The sequence below is a fragment of the Rhinatrema bivittatum genome, chromosome 2 (genome assembly GCF_901001135.1).
Source record: "Rhinatrema bivittatum chromosome 2, aRhiBiv1.1, whole genome shotgun sequence".
NCBI classification, from domain to species: Eukaryota; Metazoa; Chordata; class Amphibia; order Gymnophiona; family Rhinatrematidae; genus Rhinatrema; species Rhinatrema bivittatum.
The window spans coordinates 762511398-762533545 of record NC_042616.1 but is presented as its reverse complement, the minus strand read 5'-3'; the positions used below and the strand labels follow the sequence as shown (position 1 = coordinate 762533545).

At 40.9% G+C, this 22148-nt stretch overlaps 1 protein-coding gene across 1 annotated transcript in view; it reads right to left on the bottom strand.

The window, feature by feature from the left end:
- Window positions 1-22148, bottom strand: part of FAM91A1 (family with sequence similarity 91 member A1) — a 152074-nt gene that overhangs the window by 27397 nt on the left and 102529 nt on the right. Inside the window, exons 15-18 of the mRNA XM_029591984.1 lie at window positions 21744-21867; window positions 20332-20480; window positions 2810-2944; window positions 1346-1459 (exon numbers count right to left, since the gene is read on the bottom strand). Coding sequence (XP_029447844.1) covers window positions 1346-1459; window positions 2810-2944; window positions 20332-20480; window positions 21744-21867 — 522 coding nt within the window. The remainder of the gene's footprint in view (window positions 1-1345; window positions 1460-2809; window positions 2945-20331; window positions 20481-21743; window positions 21868-22148) is intronic.

The following is a 22148-nucleotide window of genomic DNA, read 5'->3' as shown; positions in this document are numbered from 1 at the left end:
CGGGTGGGAGGAGTCATACAATGGTTTGTCTCCATGGTCCTGTCTGGTGGTGGTGATGGTGGTGGGGGGTTTGATGCCCCCAATCCAGATGTCGATGCACCACCAACAGTCAGTGCAGCTCCTGGGTCCCTCAATATCAATGTCTTCAGTGCTGATGGGCTGGATTTAAAAATCCCTATGTGGTCTTCCATGAGATCAAGCAAGGAATGATGTCCTCTAAGAGTCATAGTCAAACAAGAGAAAATCTCTGAACATTATGGTAAACTCCAATGAGTGTCTTCCTATTGTCTCACATAATAGATGATGGGAAAATGTGCCCTTTAAATTTTTTACGCCAACAATTGACTGATGTGACTGTGGATACATTCAGTTATCTGCAATTAAGACATTATGTTAATTCTTTAAATTCAACCGCTTTAGCAGCTAAGGGATAGGAGGTTTTCTTAGACTGGTATGATCTGGAAGATCTGACCAGGCACTCTGTCTTTTTTTCCATAAGTCTTGGAGGAATGCTATTCATCGTCTCTTAATTATGGAGCTGATGGTGGGTAAATGGAGTCATCCAACTAAGAAACGACAGATACTAAACATTTGACTTCCTTATCTGGATTCCCTGCCACCAAGAGCTAGAAATCTGCATTTGAATACATACTAATTGACTTAGACCGAATGATGTTGGATACTCTGTATAAACAAAGGGTGGTGGGATGGGGTGGGGTGTTGTGAATTTAATGATTTGGTACTATGTTTAAATTAGTTTCTCGACACTTACTATGCAGCTGATATGTACAGAGTCAAACACATCCAGTTGCACCGTCATGGCTTTTCTGTTTATTCTACTGATGGAATTATCAGCTCACTGTATGTTATAATCATTTAATATAGTTAATAAGATTTAAAAGATATATATATATATATATATATATATATTATACATCACTAAGAAGGATTTCTGGATTATAAATGTTTTTAAATAAATAAATCCTTACTTATCTCTGTCTCAATGAGAAAAGGAATAAAGGGGTAGAGATCTATGCCTTGCTCCCTAATTTGTTGGATACATTTCTCAAACACTACATCACATTAAGTAGCAGCCACATTATTCCCACAGTACAAGCTTTGGTCCTGACCTTGTTGAAACATACCTGTTTGTTCTAAAGACAAAACTGGCACAGAAAACAATTTCTGAAAGCAGAGAAGTACATATACGCCGAGTCTTTGCATAAGTCAAATGTTAAGAAAGGTAAAGAAAAATAAACTATTACAAAAGTTCAGAGAAAGGGCACATAACCAATACAACCACCTGTGATGTGTATCACATATCACGGAATACATGTAAGCTTACCTGAATTAGTACAGCAGAATGTGTCAAAGCATCATTCAACATTGTGAGCACATTAGATGTAGGGACCACCCCAGGATCATGTCCCCAAGATGTAATTAGTAAGCGATCATAGCCCTTGAGAAAAAGTAAATCAGAAATAATAAAACTAATCTGGATTTAAACAGCACCTCTCACCCAACTAGGACCCCAAATAAAAAGTGGAGTAGACAAATGGCATCACATTTCTGGCAGTTTGACTACTCAAAGCTTCCAAAGGATGGGGCGGAAGGGCCCATACTACCTGAAAAATGCCAGTAAAATAAAAATGAACTTACCTGATCATTTTCTTTCCTTGAGTATTGCTAAACCAGTCCATTACACTTGGAATTTCCCCATTCCTTAGCTGCTGGAGACAGAGAACACATCCCTTTTTTTCATGACCTCACTTTGGCCATAAAAAGGGAATTGTCGTAGGCTCTTGCCTGTAGCCTACTCACAAAGCAAGCAGACAATGACCCCCAATCTTTACCCCCCTCTCATAATTTCTGAGTTTATTTCCTTTTCATGTGGAGGGTGAAGAGGGAGCTGGATGCACAGACATTTCTGCCTATGGCCCGTGTTCTTGGCTGGAGCCTGCAGTGGTCTAGCAGGACTCAAAAGAAAGAAAATCATCAGGTTTAAATACAATTTTACCTTCCTTGTCGCCGGCTAGACCAGTCCAATTAAGAGATACAAAAGCTACCCCCTAGGCCAAATGACTGTCTAAGACCTCTGGACCCACAGGTTGGCTCTTCCTTCCTCTGTATGTCCAGCATGTAGTGCTCAGTAGATGAGTGCACAGATGTCCAAGGTGGCAGCCCTGCAGGCTTCACCTGAGAAGACCAATAATGCACAGGCATTCAACCAGGCCAGAGCCACACCCTAACTTTGGGAGCTTGTCAATTCTATCCACTCTTGTCCGCAACTGCAGAAGATAGCAAGAGCCTACAATTACTCTCCTTTTATGGCCAAAGTGAGGTCACGGAAAAAAAAAAAAAAAAAGGGATATGCTCTCTGTCTCTGCAAGCTAAGGAACAAGGAAATCCCAAGAGTAATGGACTGGTCTAGCAGGCAAAAAGGAATTTAAAATTAATATGCTTGAAGAGAAATCTTAAACTAGATTATTTTAATTCCAATAGCTTCCTTCACAGCCCCCGTAAACACTTGTGTTAAATCCCACAGGGCTATTCTCCCTGCTGAAAAGTTTAGAATGGGATGTTATTCCAATGTTATTTGTGAGTAGTCTTCAACTGTCCCTCCTTCTGCCCTCAGGAAGAAAACAAACCCCTCTGATATGCTGCGCCCCCATCAGACCGTTGTGATATGTTGTGCAGTGCCGTCAAGATGTTGAACCACATATACTTATTTTAGCACTGTATGAATAACAGAAAGTGTCGGCATAGAAACTTCCAGGGAAAAAAAAGGAAAAATATATACTTAATATACCTGAAAGATATCTGGCAGTTTTCGAAGTCTTGTTCCTTTGGATAACAAAAGGGATGGTGGTCCTTGGCCAGTAACCCGGTATATGTACAATTTAAACCAAATTGAGCTAACTTCTGGTATAGCGGGCCCAATATGCTGAGAAAAAATATTTGAAGCAAAATACCATTTAAAAACATATCGCATATACAAGCAGACAGCTGCCTTTTCTTAATATAGTTTCTATTTATAACGATTAAGTAGTATATTCTGCTCTTTCAAAAGGACAATCCCTACTATAAAAAGCATTTCATGTCAAATGTGGTCATTTTCCTTCTCATGTATGATGCACATTCAAGAGATTCATAGTATAATACTAACACAGGTTTGTTGGCAGAAAAAGATCAAATCGTCCTTCCAGTCTACCCAGCAAGCTTCCCATGGCAGCAACTGCTGACTCCGTGCAGGTTACCCTCATGCCTTATATGTTAAGGATAGTAATACTTGCCAGCAAAAACCAAGCATCTGTCAAACCCGTAATAAAATTACTACATTTTTGCGTGGTAAGCAGCCTTCCTGATAATTCAGACAATGCTGCTTGAACGTTCTTTGCTTTTGGACTTGGCCGTAGAAGCTTTATCCCCAGTCAGCATTTCAGTACCCCAGACCATAAAAGTCGGGGCCAGGCATTGGCTGTTTTCAGAATCCAATACCCTTTTTTCACCACTCCGCTATCAAAGCAGATAGACATATTGCAGTTGTATCACAATCATCAAGGCTAATTGGTTAAGGGTAGTAATCCCCCATGCCTTCTGGTTAAGGGTACTAACCGCCACTCAAAGCAAGTTACCCCCCATGTCCCCTTTTCTTTATTATCATCCTCAAGCCTTTAGGGATCCACAGTGTTTATCCTATGCCCCTTTGAATTCTTTTACTTTTTTCGTTCTCACCACTTCTTCCGGAAGGGCCTTCCGGGCATCCACCACCCTATCTGTGAAAAAATATTTACTTATGTTGGTTCTGAGTCTTCCCACCTGGATTTCCATGACCCCTAGTTCTACTGTTCCTTTCCAATGAAAAGGTTCAAAGTTTGTGCACCATTAAATCCTTTCAGGTATCTGAAGGTCTGTATCATATACCCCTGTATACATATTCAGATCTTTCAGTCTTTCCCCATACGTCTTCCGATACTGACCCCACACTATTTTGGTCATCCTTCTTTGGACTACCTCCACCCTGTCTCTATTCTTTTTGAGATATGGGTTCCAGTACTGAACACAGTACTGCCAGGTGAGGCCTCACCAAGGAAATGTACAAGGTCATCACCACTTCCTTTTTCTTACTGTTATTCCTCTCTATGCAGCCTAGCATTCTTCTGGCTTTAGTTATCGCCTTGTCATATTGCCTTGCCGCCTTCAGATCAGCAGACATTATGATCCCAAGGTCCCTCTCTCAGTCCAAGCATATTAGTCTTGCACCCACCATCACATACAGTTCTTTTGGATTACCGCACAACTCTGCACTTCTTGGCATTGAATTCCCAACTGCCAATTCTCCAATCACTCTTTAAGCTTTCTTAAATCACTTTTCATTCTCTCTACTCCTTCAGGCTTGTCCACTCTGTTGCAGATCTTAGTATCATCCGCAAATAGACAAACTTTACTTTCTATCCCTTCTGCAAAGTCGCTCACAAAGATATTGAACAGAACCGGTCCCAAAACCAATCCCTGTTGCACTCCATTTAACACCGTTCTTTCTTCAGAGTAGGGTCCATTTATCTCCAGTCAGTGAAGCAGTTTGCAATCCATGCCACTACCGTGGCGCCTATTCCCAAGCTTCTCATTTTATTCACTAATCTTCTATGTGGAGCCGTATCAAAAGCTTTGATGAAATCCAAGTAAACCACATCTAGTACTCTCTCTCTCAATCCAATTCTTAAGCCACCGAATCAAAAAATTCAATCAGATTTGTCTGCCAAGACCTTCCCCTGGTGAATCCATGCTGTCTTGGATCCAGTTTCCTACCAGACTGTAGATAGTTCACTATCCTTTCTTTCAGCAGAGTCTCCATTTATTTTCTCACCACTGAGGTGAGGCTAACCGATCTGTAGTTTCCAGCAGCCTCTCTGTTCATTCTGCTAGTTGGGCTTCTATTTTTTTTTTTTTTTGCAGTCAAGGATCCACTTTGCTCATCTCATAAAGTCTATTACTGTTTTAGCCTTCACCACCTGTCCTGGGAGGGCACTCTCATGTATCCATCACATTTTCCGTAATAAAATATTTCCTGAAGTCACTCCTGAGTTTAACCCTTGAAGCCTCATATCATGACTCCTTGGTTCTATAATTTCTTTTCCATTACTTCTTTTGTGTAAATACTTTTTAGGCATTTAAATGTCTCAGGAGAGCCTTCTAAGAAAACTAAAAAGTCATGGGATAGGAGGCAATGTCCTTTCTGGGATTACAAACTGGATTACAAACTGGTTAAAAAACAGGAAACAGAGAGTAGGATTAAATGGTCAATTTCTCAGTGGAAAAGGATAAACAGTAGAGTGCCTCAGGGATCTGTACTTGAATCTGTGCTTTTTAATATATACACGTACACACACACACACATATACACACACACACACACACATACACATATATATATATATATATATATATATATATACACACACATATATATATGTATATAAATGATCTGGAAAGGAATACGGTGAGTGCGGTTATCAAATTTGTGGACGATACAAAATTATTCAGAGTAGTTAAATCACAAGCGGATTGTGATACATTACAGGAAGACTTTGCAAGACTGGAAGATTGGGCATCCAGATGGCAGATGAAATTTAATGTGGCAAGTGCAAGGTGTTGCATATAGGGAAAAATAACCCTTGCTGTAGTTACACGATGTTAGGTTCCATATTAGGAGCTACCACCCAGGAAAAAGATCTAGGCATCATAGTGGATAATACTTTAAAAATCATCGGCTCAGTGTGCTGCAGCAGTCAAAAAAGCAAACAGAATGTTAGGCATTATTAGGAAGGGACTCTAGCATCCTTCTTTCTCTGGCCTCTGTCTTGTCGTACCAGTTTTCCAACCTTAAAATCATCACATATAATCATCCCAATACGCTTTCCTACTTTATATCAGTTTCTGTACCCCAAGTGTATAGCCATGCATTCTTTGGTATTGAAACTCAGCTGCTCTTAGATCACTTATTTTTTCTGTTCCTTCACACTTGACCAACCTGTTCCAGATCTTAATGCCATCAAAAATAAATACATAAATAGACCTTTCCTCTTAATTGGTCCTTAAAATCACTCACAGTGATACTGAACGGAACTGGCCCTAGGATTTATCCTTGAGGCAGTGCATGCATCACATTTTTTTCTTCAGACTGAACGTCATTTACCACCATACTCTGTTGTCCCACCTCTACACTAACCAGATTATTTATGAGTCTCCTCAGTGGGACAGTATCAAATACTTTGCTGAAAACAAAAAATACATGACATCTAGGGCCCACACTTTATATAATTCTCTGGTGACAATCAAAAAAATTGATCTGAAACAATCTCCTTCTGGTAAAAACCAAGCTGCTTCTGATGCAGCAGCCCACTGGATTCAATATGCTTCAATACCTTTTTCTTCAGAAGAGTCTGCAATAACTTTCTGTCTTTCTCCAGTCCCACAGAATTACTCCTGTCTCCACAGATCTATTGAACCGGTTCTTCAATGAACTGTCAGGATTTTTCTGACATACCCTAATATCCTAGGATATGTCCTGTGACCCCATCACATTATTCTCTCTTAGTTCTTCTAATTCCACACAAATCCTCTCTTCCATAAGAATTGTGTGGCATCTACACCACTACTATACACACCCTTGCCAACAACTGGCAGCCCTTCTACAATCCCTTAAGTGAATACTGGACAGATGTATTTGTTTAGCAATTTTGCTTTATCCTTGTGCCCTTTCACACATTTATTCTTTTCTTCTCTTAATATTACAATCTCATCTCTTCATCCTTTACTGATATACCTGAAACGTCTTGTCACTTCGCTTTATTGCTTTACTATCTTTACTTCCACTCTTGACATTCCATTTAAGATTATTGAAACATATCTCGAACTAGAACAAGGATGAGGCCAACTGACATTCCATTAAGATTAGAGAAAATATTCTTAGAATAGACACAAGGCTGCTGATGCCGCAAATTCCAAGAAAACATTTACACACGAGAGGAGGATTAATTAACTTGGAGAACGAGAACAAATTACCATACAGCCATTCAGATTGTTTATAAAAGAAATCCAATCATACAAATTGTAACAATTATGTAACCTAAGTTTAGGGATTGGAAATATACAACTGTAAATACTATGTAATGCTTTGTTATTAGTAAAATCATTTAAGAGGGATTTTATGCTGGTGTCTAGCTTGGCACTCTGCCTCTCCATAAGGTACCTTATTATTTAATGTCTAAGATTTATATTATTTTATAGCATTTAATAAAACCTACAGCTAATGGCTTTAAACATTCTTTAAACATTCTTACTCCGCATCCTGTCTCCCCACAAACCAGGGTATTTGAGGAAACAGGATGTGGAGATGTCTTCTTTCTTGATCTTTCTCTTTGTCTCCAACGATGCAATATTAACAGTGCCTTTTATAATTTCTCAATGCCTTGAAAATGCAGTTGAGAACAAGTATCTTTTTCTGATTGGATGTATGTTCCAATTCTCTCTCATAAAAGGATTTCCTGTTCAGTGTTCTATATGAATAGCCAAGCTTTATGATGCTACTAGCCGTGTTCAGTAATGGCTATTATGTAGTTCTCAGCTATTTTTAACAGTCACTAACGGCATCTTTGTCTCACTGAAAACAGCACATTGAATGCTATTCATAGTCTCAGCAGTTCTTATCAATCTTCCAGCATACCATTGTCCATTTATCTGAGAAAATATAGAAACTTCAAGTCTTTAGCCCTTTTTGTTATTTTCAGTATTTGCAGTGTCAATACAATAAACAAACACAAACATCAATCACTCCATCACTCTACAGATGCTAGAAATGGAAGTAGAGGAGTAGCTTAACTGTAACAGAAGTGGGCTGAGAACTCGGAAGCCAGGATTTAAATCCTGTTTCACCCACTGCTGCTCCTTATGACTCAGAAAGCCACTTCACTCTCTGATTCAGTTAAAAATGAAATCCTGGTTTTGACTGGATAGCAGAGTTTCTTTGGTCATGATGGTGAAAGCTTTAAGTCCTGCTACCTAAGTCAAATGGGTCCTATAAGGCATTTCTACTGAGGAAAATAAACCTTAGAAATGGAAAGTGGTTTCAGAGGTGGCAGTGGCTGGGTCAGAATTTAGAACTGTGTATATTTATGAGGTCCACTGCCTCATTTTATTTCTGAAAAGATTTCCATTATTGCAAGACATATTGTTTATGAGCCTTTCTTGCATATCCTCATGAAGGCCTGACACTCATAGCCATGAGAGTCTGCAGGTATCAATAGCTATGGCAGAGGCTCTCAATGCCCTTTCAAAATCATCATAGGCTGTACAGACTAGCTGCTTTTAAAATTCTCAACAGTTTCTATCAAGTGACAGAACCCTGCCAGGATTAGACACAAGACTTTCACCACATTGATTTGCTACAAAGCAATGCAAGACCAATTATAATGTTCAAATAATACTTTTTTTTTCACTAAAGAGGCCAGAGCCTAGAACCCAGGACTTGGCCCAAGTAAGGAGGAATGAAATTTGTCTCGACTCCTAGGCCAATCCTTGGGCTGAGGAACTGAATAGGTTAAGACCATCAGTAATTCTTTTTGGCTCTGTAGTCCTCACTGTGCCTTTGATGTCAACGTCAAGGAAGGCTCGGAACCTATTCTTCTGAGTCTCAGGAACTCTTAACATCTTTGCACAGATCTCACAGTCAGAAGCATTATGGCCTTGTCTCAAACACATGTAATAAACCATATGATGGACATCGTCTGTTAGCACTTGGGATAGAACCTGAAGCTGCTGGCCCACTACTTGGTTACAATGAAGGAAGTCAACAAGGCAAAAATCAAATGAAGAAATTTTCTGTTTGACAGACAGTCCAAAAGAGAAGAGAAATTTTGACTGGACAGCCTGTTGGCAACTATACCAAAGAAAATAATCCACAGGCTAGCTCAGCAGAATCAAAAAATAAAAAAAAGTAAAATGTAAATACTGTAGTGCAAAAAGTCTAACAGGGTAATTCTAAAGGATTTAGAGAGAAAGCAGGAAGAAAAAGAATAAGATTTTTCTCAAGATTTGTAGGAATGCAGAAGATAAATCTGTTCAAATGTATTGGCAGATAAAAACAAACTGAGGAAAGCTTTGAGGCTCCTGCAGTTCAGGAATTAACACGTGAATGGGCAGAAAAGGGCTTTTGCTTTTGAAAGAGCTCTGGAAGATTTTGGTCATTTGACACTAAGTATGGTAATATGACCCACTTGTGTAACTTGGTGAACCTGTTTGTTTCCACAGAAGGCTGATTCCTATTATTGTATTTCTAGGATTGCTTGTTTGGTTATTTCTGATGAACACTGCCAAAACCTACAGTAGGTAGTCAGAGAAACAGTAAGAACTGGCCCCTATAATTCTCATGCTCAAAGCATTTGTTCATACTAGAAAAGTTACACTGCTGAGTTAGTTCCTCTTTACAAGCAATCCAATCATCTAAATTTTGCCTCACTTATGCACTCTTGACTGGACTCCGCCCAAACTAAATTTTATTGGAGAGCAGGCATTCCATAATCTGCTTTTGGAGAATGCCTAGTAGAATCATATGATCACCAAGGTGGGTGGAATGTAGACTCTACTATGTACCAAGACAATCACATAGAACACACCATATAATTAAAAAGTAGTTCTTCCCATATAGACCACAGAGAAAAGCAAATCACATTTGCAAGTGTAAAACAAACAACGTTGATGTGGCTCAAGTATGTTGAACTGCTTCTCCCCTGTGTAAATTAGAAAAAGGAATAGAATATCACAAAAGTTTTTGGTTTGTCCTAAAAAAAAAAAAAAACGTTTGCCCAAAAGTCTTAATTCTACAAGATTTAATCTATACAAAAGGATGATGAGCCCTCTGCCATGGATTGTGTTTCGCTGTATGGCTACATTGGGAGGGACAACTCGATAGGAAAATTGGTTCTTACCTAATTTTTGTTCTTGTACCACCACAGATCAGTCCATATTCCTGGGTTTTGCCTCCCTGCCAGCAGATGGAGACAGAGAAAGTTTTACTGACACTGCTACTTAATCTAGTGTGCCACCTCACTCCCTCAGTATTGACCTGTACCCAATCCAAGATGAAAATCACACTAAAAAACTAACAGCAAACCACCCCAACGAATGAGAGGATGGGGATGCCATAACCAACTGGAAACTCTGTCCCAGAAACTAATGCAAATAAACAGCATGGAGAGAGTGGAGAACTGCTAACAACTCTGCATTACACACAAACCATATGAATGAGTGGTAGACTCTCCCACCGTCAATGGGCGGGTCTTGGACTGATCAGTGGAGGTACAGGAACAACAATTAGCAGGTAAGAACCAATTTTCCTTTCCCTGAATGTACCCAGATCAGCCTAACTCCAGGGATGTACTTAAGCTCCCCCACAATGGGTGGGACCTGGAGAGTCCCACTCGCATAACACTCTCACCAAAGGCCATGGGAACTGGAACACAGACATCCCAGCGATAGTGTCCGGCAAAAGTATGCAGCAACTTCCAAGTAGCCTTTCTGCAAATCTCCTATGGAGACACCTGCTGAGTCTCAGACCAATAAGTCACCTGAAAACACCCCGAATGAGCCTTCAAACTCTCAGGCACTGGTTGACCCTCAGACATATATGTTGAACCAATTGCCTCCTTAAGCCAATGCTCAATTAGCCGTTGAAGCCTGACACCCTTTCTTTGGACCATTCCAAATAAAAAAGAGGTGACCTGATCTATGAAACTCCTTAGTAACCTTCAGATACCTCAACAATTAATGCCTCACAACAAAGAAAAGCTCTGTAACACAGAATCCAGTGGGAGCACTGAGAGGAAAGGATCACCTTGCTGTTGGCTGAAAAGAATCGGTAAGTACTGCTTGGGGAAATTTGAGATACTTAAAAGTTTTGGGGAGAAGTAAACTATTTGGGGTATATTCTTTAGTGTGTTTTTGTGTCTGTATTAATAGCTACTAAGAAGACAGGAAAAATAACCAGGAATTTTGTATGTTTGTATTAAATAGCTAGTCAGAGGGCAAGCAAAAACCAGGAGTTTGTGTTTTTGTACTTCCCTCCCTCCCACCCACCCCTTGCTCATTCTTTAATTTATAGGCAGGTGATACTTTCTCACTAAAAAAAAAAAAAAAAATTTAATAAGCCTTTTAACTTAAATTCAGAATCTCCTCACACCTTATCAAGAGTTTAATCATTCCCTTGTAGGTCACTACCAGATAAATATGAATACACTAATACATTTAAAGGACTAATTGTACACACTCCTACTCCCATAGCAACCTAAACTTAGCTAGCAGCTGAACAAATTTAAGATGAAGGCAGAAGTCCAGCAGCAAGAGGGGGGCATCCCGGTCTTTTGCATTGAGTGTCATATGTATGATGTTTTACCTGCCGATGAGAAGTTGTATGTGTGCACCTGGTGCAAGAGCTCCTGTTTCTCAGAGAACAAGTCCAATCTCTGGAGGCTAGAGTGGCAGACCTGGAGCAGCTGAGGCAGACAGAGAAGTATATAGATGAGACTTTCAGGAACATAGTAGCTAAGTCCCAACTCCAGTTTGGTAGCCCTCGTGCTGCCTTGGAGAAGGAAGGTCTCCTGATAGGACAGCATCAACCTGGTGCAGCAGGAAGTAATCCTGTAGCAAGGATATTGTCCCCAGGTGGTGCATTGTCCTCTTGCACTGAGGATGTGTCTCCCAGGATTTCTGCCCAGGAAGGAAGGGTTAGGTCAGCAGTCATAGTTGGTGATTTGATGATTAGGAATGTAGACAGATGGGTGGGCTGGTCGGTGTGAGGATCGTCTGGTAACATGCCTACCTGGTGTGAAGGTGGCGGATTTCACGCTTCACCTAGATAGGATTTTAGACAGTCCTGGGGAGGAGCCAGCTATTATGGTACACATGGGCATCAATGACATAGGAAAATATGGGAGGGAGGTTCTGGAAGCCAAGTTTAGGCTATTAGGTAGAAAGCTGAAATCCAGAACCTCCCAAGGTAGCATTCTTTGAAATTCTTCCTGTTCCACGCGCAGGTCCCCAGAGGCAGGCAGAGCTCCGGAGTCTCAATGCATGGATGAAACGATGGTGCAAGGAAGAGGGGATTCAGTTTTGTAAGGAACTGGAGAACCTTTTGGGGAAGGGGGGAGTTTTATCCAAAAGGATGGGCTCCACCTTAACCCAGAGTGGATCCAGGCTGCTGGTACTAACCTTTAAAAAGGAGATAGAACAGCTTTTAAACTAAATCAAAGGGGAAAGCCAACAGTCACACCAGCGCATGATTCGGAGGGAGGTCTCTTGGAAGGATACTAATGAAGCATTAGAATTGGGGCATCCCAACGTAGAGGTTCCAATAATAAGAAAAGTAGTCCAAATGCCTATAATTAAAGGCTCACCTGAGCTAAAAGATTCCAATTTATTCCTGTCAACTGAAGTGCAGAATGTTAATAGAAACAAAAAACACACTTTGAAATGTTTGTATGCTGATGCCAGAAGCCTAGAGTTAGAGTGTATAGCAGTGAATGATGACATAGACAATCTGCATCTCAGAGGCATGGTGGAAAGAGGATAACCAATGGGATAGTGCTATACCAAATTATATCCCAATGATAGAGAGGAGCAACTTGGAGGTGGGGTGGTTATTTATGTCCGGGATGGCATAGAGTCCAACAGGCTAAAGATCCTGCAAGAGACTAAATGCGTAATCAAATCTTTATGGATAGAAATCCCTTGTGTGTTGGGGAAGAGTATAGCGATAGGAGTATACTACCATCCACCTGGCCGAAATGATGAGACAGTAAAATGCTAAGAAAAATTAGTGAAATTAACCATACCAGTAGTGCAGTTATAATGGGAGATTTCAATTACCCCAATATTGACTGGGTAAGTGAATCATCAGGACATGCTAGAGAGATAAAAGTTCCTGGATGGAATAAATGACAGTTTTATGGAGCAATTGATTCAGAAACAGATGAGAGAGAGAACAATTTTAGATCTAATTCTCCGTGGAGCGCAGGCTGCTTAGCAATAGTGATCATATGATCAAATTTGAATTAAGACTGGAAGGGGGGAAGTAAGTAAATCCACAGCTCTAGCACTAAACTTTCAAAAGGGAAACTTTGATAAAATGAGAAAAATAGTAAAAAATAAAAACCCTGAAAAGTACAGCTACAAAGCTAAAGAGTGTGCAACAAGCGTGGACATCGTTAAAAAAAAAAAAAAATCATCTTAGAAGTGCAGTCCAGATGTGAAATGTGAAAGGAAGGTGAGGTGAAAAACTATTTTAGCCAAAAGATCTTCATTCAAAAATTGGAAGAAGGATCCCTCAGAAGAAAATAGGATAAACATAAGAACTGGCAAGTTAAATATTAGATATTGATAAGAAAAGCTAAGAGAGAATTTGAAAAGAAGTTGGCCATAGAGGCAAAAGCTAATAATAAAAACTTTTAAAAATATAGCCATTAGATGATTAAAGGGGCACTTAGGGAAAATAAGGCCATTGAAAAAAGACCAAATTCTTTTCTTTGGTGTTTACTGAAGAGGATGTTGGGGAGATACCCGTTCTGGAGACAGTTTTCAAGGGCAACAATTCAGAACTGAATTTAAATCACAGTGAGCCTGAAAGATGTGATAGGCCAGATTGACAAACTGAAGAGTAGTAAATCACTTGGACCAGATGGTACACACACCATGGTTCTGAAAGAACTGAAAAAAAAAAAAAGAAATTTCAGACCTATTTCAATTAATTTGTAACCTATCATTAAAATCATCCATTGTACCTGAAGACTGGGAGGTGGCCAATGTAACCCCGATATTTAAAAAGGGCTCAGGGGTTATCCGGGAAACTATAGGCCGATGAGCCTGACTTCAGAGCCAGGAAAAATCATGGAAATGATTATAAAGAATAAAATCACAAAACATTTAGATAGACATTGTTTAATGGGACACAGCCAGCAAGGATTTACCCAAGAGAAGTCTTGCCTAACAAATTGTGGAAAAAGTGAATAAGATGTGGTGTATTTGGATTTTCAGAAGGCATTTGACAAAGTCCCTCATGAGAGCCTTCTAAGAAACTAAAAAGTCATGGGATAAGAGGGAATGTCCTTTTATGGATTGCAAACTGGTTAAAAGACTGGAAACAGAGTAGCATTAAATGGTCTGTTTTCACAATGGAAAAAGGTAAACAGGGATCTGTACTTGGACCGGTGCTTTTTAATATATTTACAAATGGTGAGGAAAGGGGTCCCATGAGCAATGTGATCAAATTTGCAGATTACACAAAATTATGCAGAGTAGTTAAATCTCAAACGGATTATGAGAAATTGCAGGAGGACCTTGTGAGACTGGAAGACTGGGCTTCCAAATGGCAGATGAAATTTAATGTGGACAAGTGCAAGGTGATGCATATAGGGCAAAATAACCCTTGCTGTAGTTACACAAAGTTAGGTTCTATCTTGGGAGTTACCACCCAGGAAAAAAAATCTAGATGTCAGAGTATATAATACATTGAAATCATCGGCTCAGTTTGCTGTGGCAGTCAAAAAAAGCAAACAGAATGTTAGGAATTATTAGGAAGGGAATGACAAATAAAATGGTGGTTATCATAATGCCTCTGTAATCACTCCTTGGTGAGACTGTGTGCAATTCTGGTCACCACATCTCAAAAAAGATATAGTTGCACTGGGGAAAGTGCAGAGAAGGGCAAACAAAATGATAAGGGGCATGGAACGGTTGCCCTATGAGGAAAGGCTAAGGAAGTTAGGTCTGTTCAGTTTGGGGAAGAGACAACTGAGTGAGGACATGATAGATGACTACAAAGTCATATAAGAACTTGAACAGGTTAATGTAAATTGGTTACTTACTCTCCATCAAGTTAGTTCATTTAAAACAAACTGAAGAAAATTATTTTTCACTCAGCGCATAGTTAAGGTCTGGAATTCATTGCCAGAGGATGTGGTTATGGCAGTTAGTGTAACTGAGCTTAAAACAGTTTGGATACGTTCCTAGAGGAAAAAAATCAATAACTGCAATTAATTAATAAGCAATAGTAGTTTGAGATCTATTTAATGTTTGGGTACTTGTGTCTTGGATTGGCCACTGTTGGAAACAGGATGCTAGGCTTGATGGATCCTTGGTCTGACCCAGTATGGCATATCTTATGTTCGTAAGAGCCTAAGTTCTCTTGCATGAGGTGCAGAGGGTCCAAAACCGGTAAGGCTGGAAGTTTCACAGTCTAAGATGGAATGGCAAAATTGACTTGACCTTGAAATCTGCAGAAAACAGGACTCGACACAACAAAGCCTGGAGCTTTAAAAGCCTCCTGACCGAACAGATAGCCAACAGAAAACAAGCCACCTTCAGAATTAAGTCTGCCATGATTAACCTGCGCAATGGTTCAAACAGAACATCAAACATTCAACTAAACACCAGATCACAGTTCCAAGAGGGACAGATCAATCTCCTCAGAAGACGTAATGTGTTCGTCCCCTGAAGAAAACGCAATATAACCAGATGCGTGGTGAGAAGATATCCCTGCCCTATACCGTGAAGACATCCGAAGGCTACTACCTAATCTCTCAGGGAGTTTAAGGCCAGACTTTGACGAAACCCTCCTGTAGAAAAGTCAAAATATGAGCCACAGCAGCCTGAATAGGATGCCTGCCATGAACAGTACACCTGGACTCAAAGACCCTTCCAATCCTCACAAGGCTAAGGATGTGGAAGGCTATCTGGCCTACAACATGTGTTAATAATCTCATCAGAATATCTCCTCTGTTGCAACCGTCCAAGGCGCATAAACTACCAGGGAACAAATAAAAAAAACAAAGTCCTTTCTCTCTCGTGATCGCTTTGGAAACAATAAGAGAATCCACCAGAATAACAGCTTGTCAAGATCGCAGTGGAAGGGCTCAGACAGAGCACAGTCCTGGGGACAGCCAAATCAGGGTTAGCGCAAGCCCTCCCTAAAAACTTGGTCTGGGAACTAATAGTACAAAAAATAAAAAGTCCTCACAAGCAGAAATGCCCTGCTCTATATCAAAACACATGCTGAGATACTCTAGCGTCCGAGATGGCTGTATCCCATTCTTACAAGACGCCAAGAGACTCTTCTGCACTTTTAGCCTGAATCAACCAGATGTCCACATGGACCAGAATGCTTGACTTGCACAGAGACATCTCTTCATGAATTTAAAGAAGGTCATGAGCATGAGTAGCCAGTTCAAAGGGCAGGGCCTGAAATTGAAAAATAACATTCCAGAATGGCGAAGCATAGGAAACACTGAAGTTCCTGGCAAATGGGAATACGTAAATAGGCCTCCGTCAGATCGAGAGACAAGAGAAAATTCCCCTGCTTGTACTGCTATTATTATGGAACATAGAGTTATCACTCTGAAAACGAGTCCCTCACAAATGTTGACTCTGTTCCAATCCTGAATGGGCCGAAAGGACTCCTCTTCCTTTCTGGGAATGACAAAATAGATAGAATAGTGCCATAACTCTTTATGGCCTTCAAATCAACAGCCTCCTTAACATAGTCTCCACTGCTACTTTCTTCTTTAGAGAGTTGCATGGAGAAATCATAATGGCATCCGGAATAAGTTGTAGAAATCCTACAGAATGGCTGTGCCTTACCACCAACAGACCCCACTGGTCCGTTGTAATATAAGTCCATTTTCAATAAAGAAAGATAGACATCCACGTAATTCCTGATCCAGGTGAGCCCGTATCCCTTAATTACGAAGATCGAGATGCTCCTGCGACCACAATTTGGTGAGGCTTCTCTGGCCAAAAGAACTAAGAATGTCTGAAGGAGTGAGACCTTCGAGTAGTTGTTCCTCTGTAAGGATGAAAATAGGAATCCCTGGAGTGACAAAAACATGTTGCTACCTTCCTGCCCTCGGGCCAATCGCCCCCGCTATTCGCCATCCTCTCAACTCACACCCGAAAAAAAGCAAACCTTTAAAAGGGTAACCTTGTGTTTGGACCAGGAAATATTGCCTGTAAGCAGTTATAATTGGCGTCTGGCCACTAGAACAGAATCAGCACCTCTGGAAATCACCAGCACCAAAACACAGCTGCACTGGCTAGGATGCGGCTGTTGGTTTCATCACCAATCTGCCATCTGTACCCGCTCCTTCAAACTCCTGAGAGATGCAAACCAGACCGAGACAACAGTCAGCAGCAAGAAGCAATTTGCAAAGTTTTTGCAATGGCCTCAAAGGCCTGCTAAAGGACAGCTTCAATCCTCCTATCTTGCACATCCTTTATAGCTTCCCCTCACTCCACCAGGATGGTGGTTTGCTTTGTAACAGCGCATCTACCTTTAACTGTTCTCTTGCCTTCGGGTCCACAGGGCACGAAATCGCCAAGGCACCCCTCCCCCCTCCTTATTAAAAAACTTACCTCCAGGGCATTCCACTCAATGTCAATTAACCTTTGACAGGACACTATAATTACAGTGACCAATATTGGATCTTTCAACTGCACACCCGTAGCGACACCCTTGACCATACCGAGCGTCTTCAGGGTCTAAGTCAACAGATTCGGTAACATCTTTATGAAAAAAAAAATATCTGATAAGAGTCCGACTTGGCTCCAAACCAGGCTTAAAACCTCCCTCTTGTAGAGCTGTGAAAAACAATTCCCACATTCACCTGAAGATCTCCCGGGACAGCTTCCTTGTATCATTTGCCTTCAGTAGCTGACAAATGTTAGGCTCAAGCACGCGATCCCCACTTAGTAGGTTGCTTTGCCTATATAGAGCACCCCTGCAGAAAAGTCTCCAGACCCAGGAAACATTCCACTCAGGAGGAGGAAGATGAATCTATAATGGGGCCCCTAGCCAAAACTTAGTTCTCTCTGACCATTCTCTCAGGGCAGCCTCTGCCCTCAGGAACAAGGAAGGAAGAGAACTGACCACTGCCATGTCTCACACTTCCATCCCCTCCGGAGACTCCATAGACTGCGGAAATATCCCAACATTGGAAATCTGCAGAAGCCAAAATGCCATGAACATCCAAACAGTGCTGACACAGCCGTAGAAGAAGCAAGGGCTGGACTGCCCTCAAATGGCAAGCCACACAGACAGTAAGGTGCTTAGAATTGCTAGTCCCTGGCATCTAGATGTCCTGAATTGCGGCTCTAGGTGGCTTCCTGCATGAACACCACCAACACCCAGGAGCATGCGCGCACCTTGGATGTACGCAAATGCGCTCAAGACTTAGATCACGGTCGTACATGCACACATACCCGTGCAAATATGCGCCCAAGTTTAGGTCACAGTCATGCGTGCACAAGTGTCCACGCCAATACATACTCAAGCCCAGGTTGTGGCTTTATTAGCTCAAGTGCTCACACCAATCCGCACTCAAGTCAAGGATATTGTACACACACACGTGCCCACACAAATATGCGCTCAAAACAAAATAGTCCATGGCCTTACATGTACAAGTACACGCGCATATGCGTGCCCACCTCCGGAAAGCGCCACATGGTTGTTGGCCCAACTTCCTCCAGAGTTTAACAGAAGAGATGAACTGAGGAGGAGAAATTTGCCCTCTGCCAGACCATGGTGGCTGAGTGAGGGGACCCCCTGCAAGGAACTAATTTTCTCTTGCAGGGAAAAACTGGAGGCACTGAATCTGCCCTGCACACCCTGCCTCCCTGCTTCCAACTAGGCACGAATAGTATGACCACGGATCAACCAAGGACGGGACCGGGTTCAAGAGTGCCCCTCTTGTGCTGCTTTCATTGCTAAGAAAAGGCTTTGTGCATAATAAAACAAAACCCTGTCGAAAAAATCTGTGAGGGAATCGGGTTAAGAGGAAAACCCTCCCAATTTAAGCCTTCCTGCTCTTTCCCAGAGCCAAAATCTGCTGGGGATAATCTAAGTGGGGATCCCCTGCCTATGCTAACAACTCAGTCTGAGAAACCAAGATGGTCGCCTTTCCCATGCCAATGGGGAAAGACATTGGCTGCCCCGGACACTTGCAGTGCCTTTAAAGCAGCTTGCCTGCAGCATCAGTGGACTGACCTGACCTAGTAGAGGCGGCAGACACAACCAAAGTTCCTACATCACCAGAAACGCAGCCTGCACACAAATTGGCCATGAACCCTGCCCGAAGAGATGCTGCAGAAAGATAATTGCAAAGCAAGACCCCCCCAAAAAAAAGAACCTGCTACCTAATAAACTGCTTTGTCTGTTTTTTATTTAAACAAACTTTGACTAACTGCTTTGTCTTTCTTAAAACGTTAACGTCCAGGCAAGCAAGAAACAAAGGGGATACCTTCTCTGAAAACCAGGCTTGCATCAGCAGGGCTGCCAGTGGATTCTAGCCTGCTGCTTCATGAAGGGGAAGGATCTGGACCTCCAGATGTGCACCCCATGGAACTCCAGACCGAGCTAACAAAAGGGTCACCAACCCCCCTGCTCGTCTACCTCAAGCCAAGGGGGATGACCCCACCAGGACCTAACCCCTGGGAGGACTAGGAAAATCTTCTTCTTTGCTCTTTACTTTTATTTTTTTTTCCTCAGACTGCAGGTTTTGCACCATCTACCATCTGCTGGAGACAGAGAAATAGAGGTCAATACTGAGGGACTGCAGGTGGCACACTAGGTTAAGTAGGAGTGTCAGTAAAACTTTCTGTCTCCATCTGCTGGCAGAGAGGCAAAATCCAGGAGTCTGGACTGATCTGGGTAAATGCAGGGAACTACAAGTAAACAGAAATAATATATAAATGACAGAACATATTGTAAGGCTATAAACAGCACACAGTAATCTAAAGGTAAAATGAAGTAGAAACCATCAAAACTTCAAAAACCCATTTCATACAGTGCTACACACATACAGGAATTTCTAGAAGATTTTACACAGCGAGCATCAAGAGAGCTATAAGAGGAAGTAAAAAAATGTGCCAAAAAGTTACATGACTCAAAGACCAATCATGAAAAAGCAACATATTTCTATTTATTTGTTGATTGCGTTGTCCCTCCCAACGCAGCCCCACAGTGAATGAAACACGATCAGTGTTGGGGGAATCATCAAGGTTTTGTATATACCTTTGAATTCAATTAAGTCTTGTAGAATCATTAAGATTTTGTGAGAAACAGTTCTTTTTTTGATGACAGACCCAAGAACTTGTTTGCGACACACTCTTCTGTTCCTTCTGATTATTTTTGTATTGCTGCGATTTCTCCATTCTCATGGATGAATTAGAAAAACAACTGTCACTGTTTCAAGTTCTTACACAGAGCACCAGGAGTTTGGGTGGATTTACCTGGGGGGTACAGCTGCTAATAGGTCGGATCTCATTGGTGAGGGGTGCCATGGATACAAGTAGTGTGTAATTTTTGTTTAAAACCCTGCTGCAAGTAGCAGGATCAAGACCCAGAAGGCTCTCACATCGTAAAAGGTCCAGTGGGAAACCTGTGTGTAAAATATTTAGTATACGATGAAACTGCAATGAAAGTCTAGAAAACCACTGAGACCTAAATATTACACATTCCTTTTTTAAATTTCCTTCATAAACTATTTCTAAATGTATTTACAGTAATGCATTTGAATTAATTATGAAGAAGCTATAATGCTAGTGACTGGAAAAATGATATAAAAAAATTAGAATATTACAATACAATCAAGCTTCAATTTGCTGCTTTAACTAGCTACTATAGTATCCTTTCATCAACACCAGAAAGCTGTGCAACATAACCAATCCAAATATACAATGAATATCCCTGAAAAGGCTTTTCTGCAGTCCTAGACGCAAAGCTGGCAACATTTATTTATTTATATTTATTTAAAACCTACACTGTAAATCAGAATTTCTATGTGGTTTTCACATGAACATTTTGGATTAAAGTTACACTGATCAAACATTTTTCATATCAATCAAGGCCGAGAACAAGTGTGCTCAAACATTGCTATTCAACAATGCTTTTATATTAGTTCATTTGCATATATAATCCTAATCCAATGCAAATAGTTGTAACGCTGCCTGTTGACTCTCCTCTCCTGTACTTATGTATATCTTCCAGTTACCCCCTCCCCTGTTCATTGTAATTTCCTTTCCTTCTCAGTTTTTTGTAAACCGACATGATGTGTCCTACGAATGCCGGTATAAAAAAGTTTTTAATTAAATAAATAAATAAATAAATCCCACAAGCTGCAGATAACAAAATCATTGCTCAATAGCGATATCTAACGGCTGGCTCAATCCAGCAGACATAACTGTGGGCCGTGACCCTCAAAATATGCTTCAAATCCCATAGGGAGCCAGAACAAGTGTGCTCGAACATTGCTATTCAACAATGCTTTTGTAAACCTCCCCTGGGAATCAGTGTGAAGGACAGTAACCTGAATTAAGAATGGACATACATGATCATGGGCAATACAGATAGCTGAACCAAGGATAAACATTAGCAAAGATATTTCACAGTCTTCTGGAATAAGGAAAAGTGCTCTGTAGCTGCTAACCGTCAACTTTCATGAACTGATGGATTTGATGTAGACCCTATTTCAGGAAATTACTATGGTACTCTACTACCAATTCAAAGTCAATAATCTCTTTGTTGACTACCTGGATCTGGCAAATTCAAAGATTCCAAAGAATGATAGTAAAAAAAAAACTTTTTGGAAGATAAAAATGATCTAACTGAAAACATTTTAAGTAAAGTGTTAATGCCACTGTACCATTATTTGGCTGATCAGGATGTGCAACCAAATCCTTATTGTGCCGCAAAAAGAGAATTGTATTTCTCAAGGTAAGAGCATGATCAAAATATCTCTGGGCTTCTCCTTCACCAGTGCTTTGAACCTGAACAAAAAAAGAAGACAAGCAATGAGACATTTGTAGTTTTCATTTTTAAACAAAAATGACAAGAGGTGAGTGGCACTTTAAAGACTAACCAATTTACAGAGGCATGAGCCTTCAAGGACAGAGTTCTCTGTCAGATGCAGGAGGTGAATAAAATATACATGATGATGCGTTTGGTGGGGGAAGAATACAAAACAAAGTGAAGGCACTGAATAAGGCAAGGCAGGATGTGGGAAAAAGAGTATTATTAGGATTATAGTTCAGCCTACTGACAACTGAGG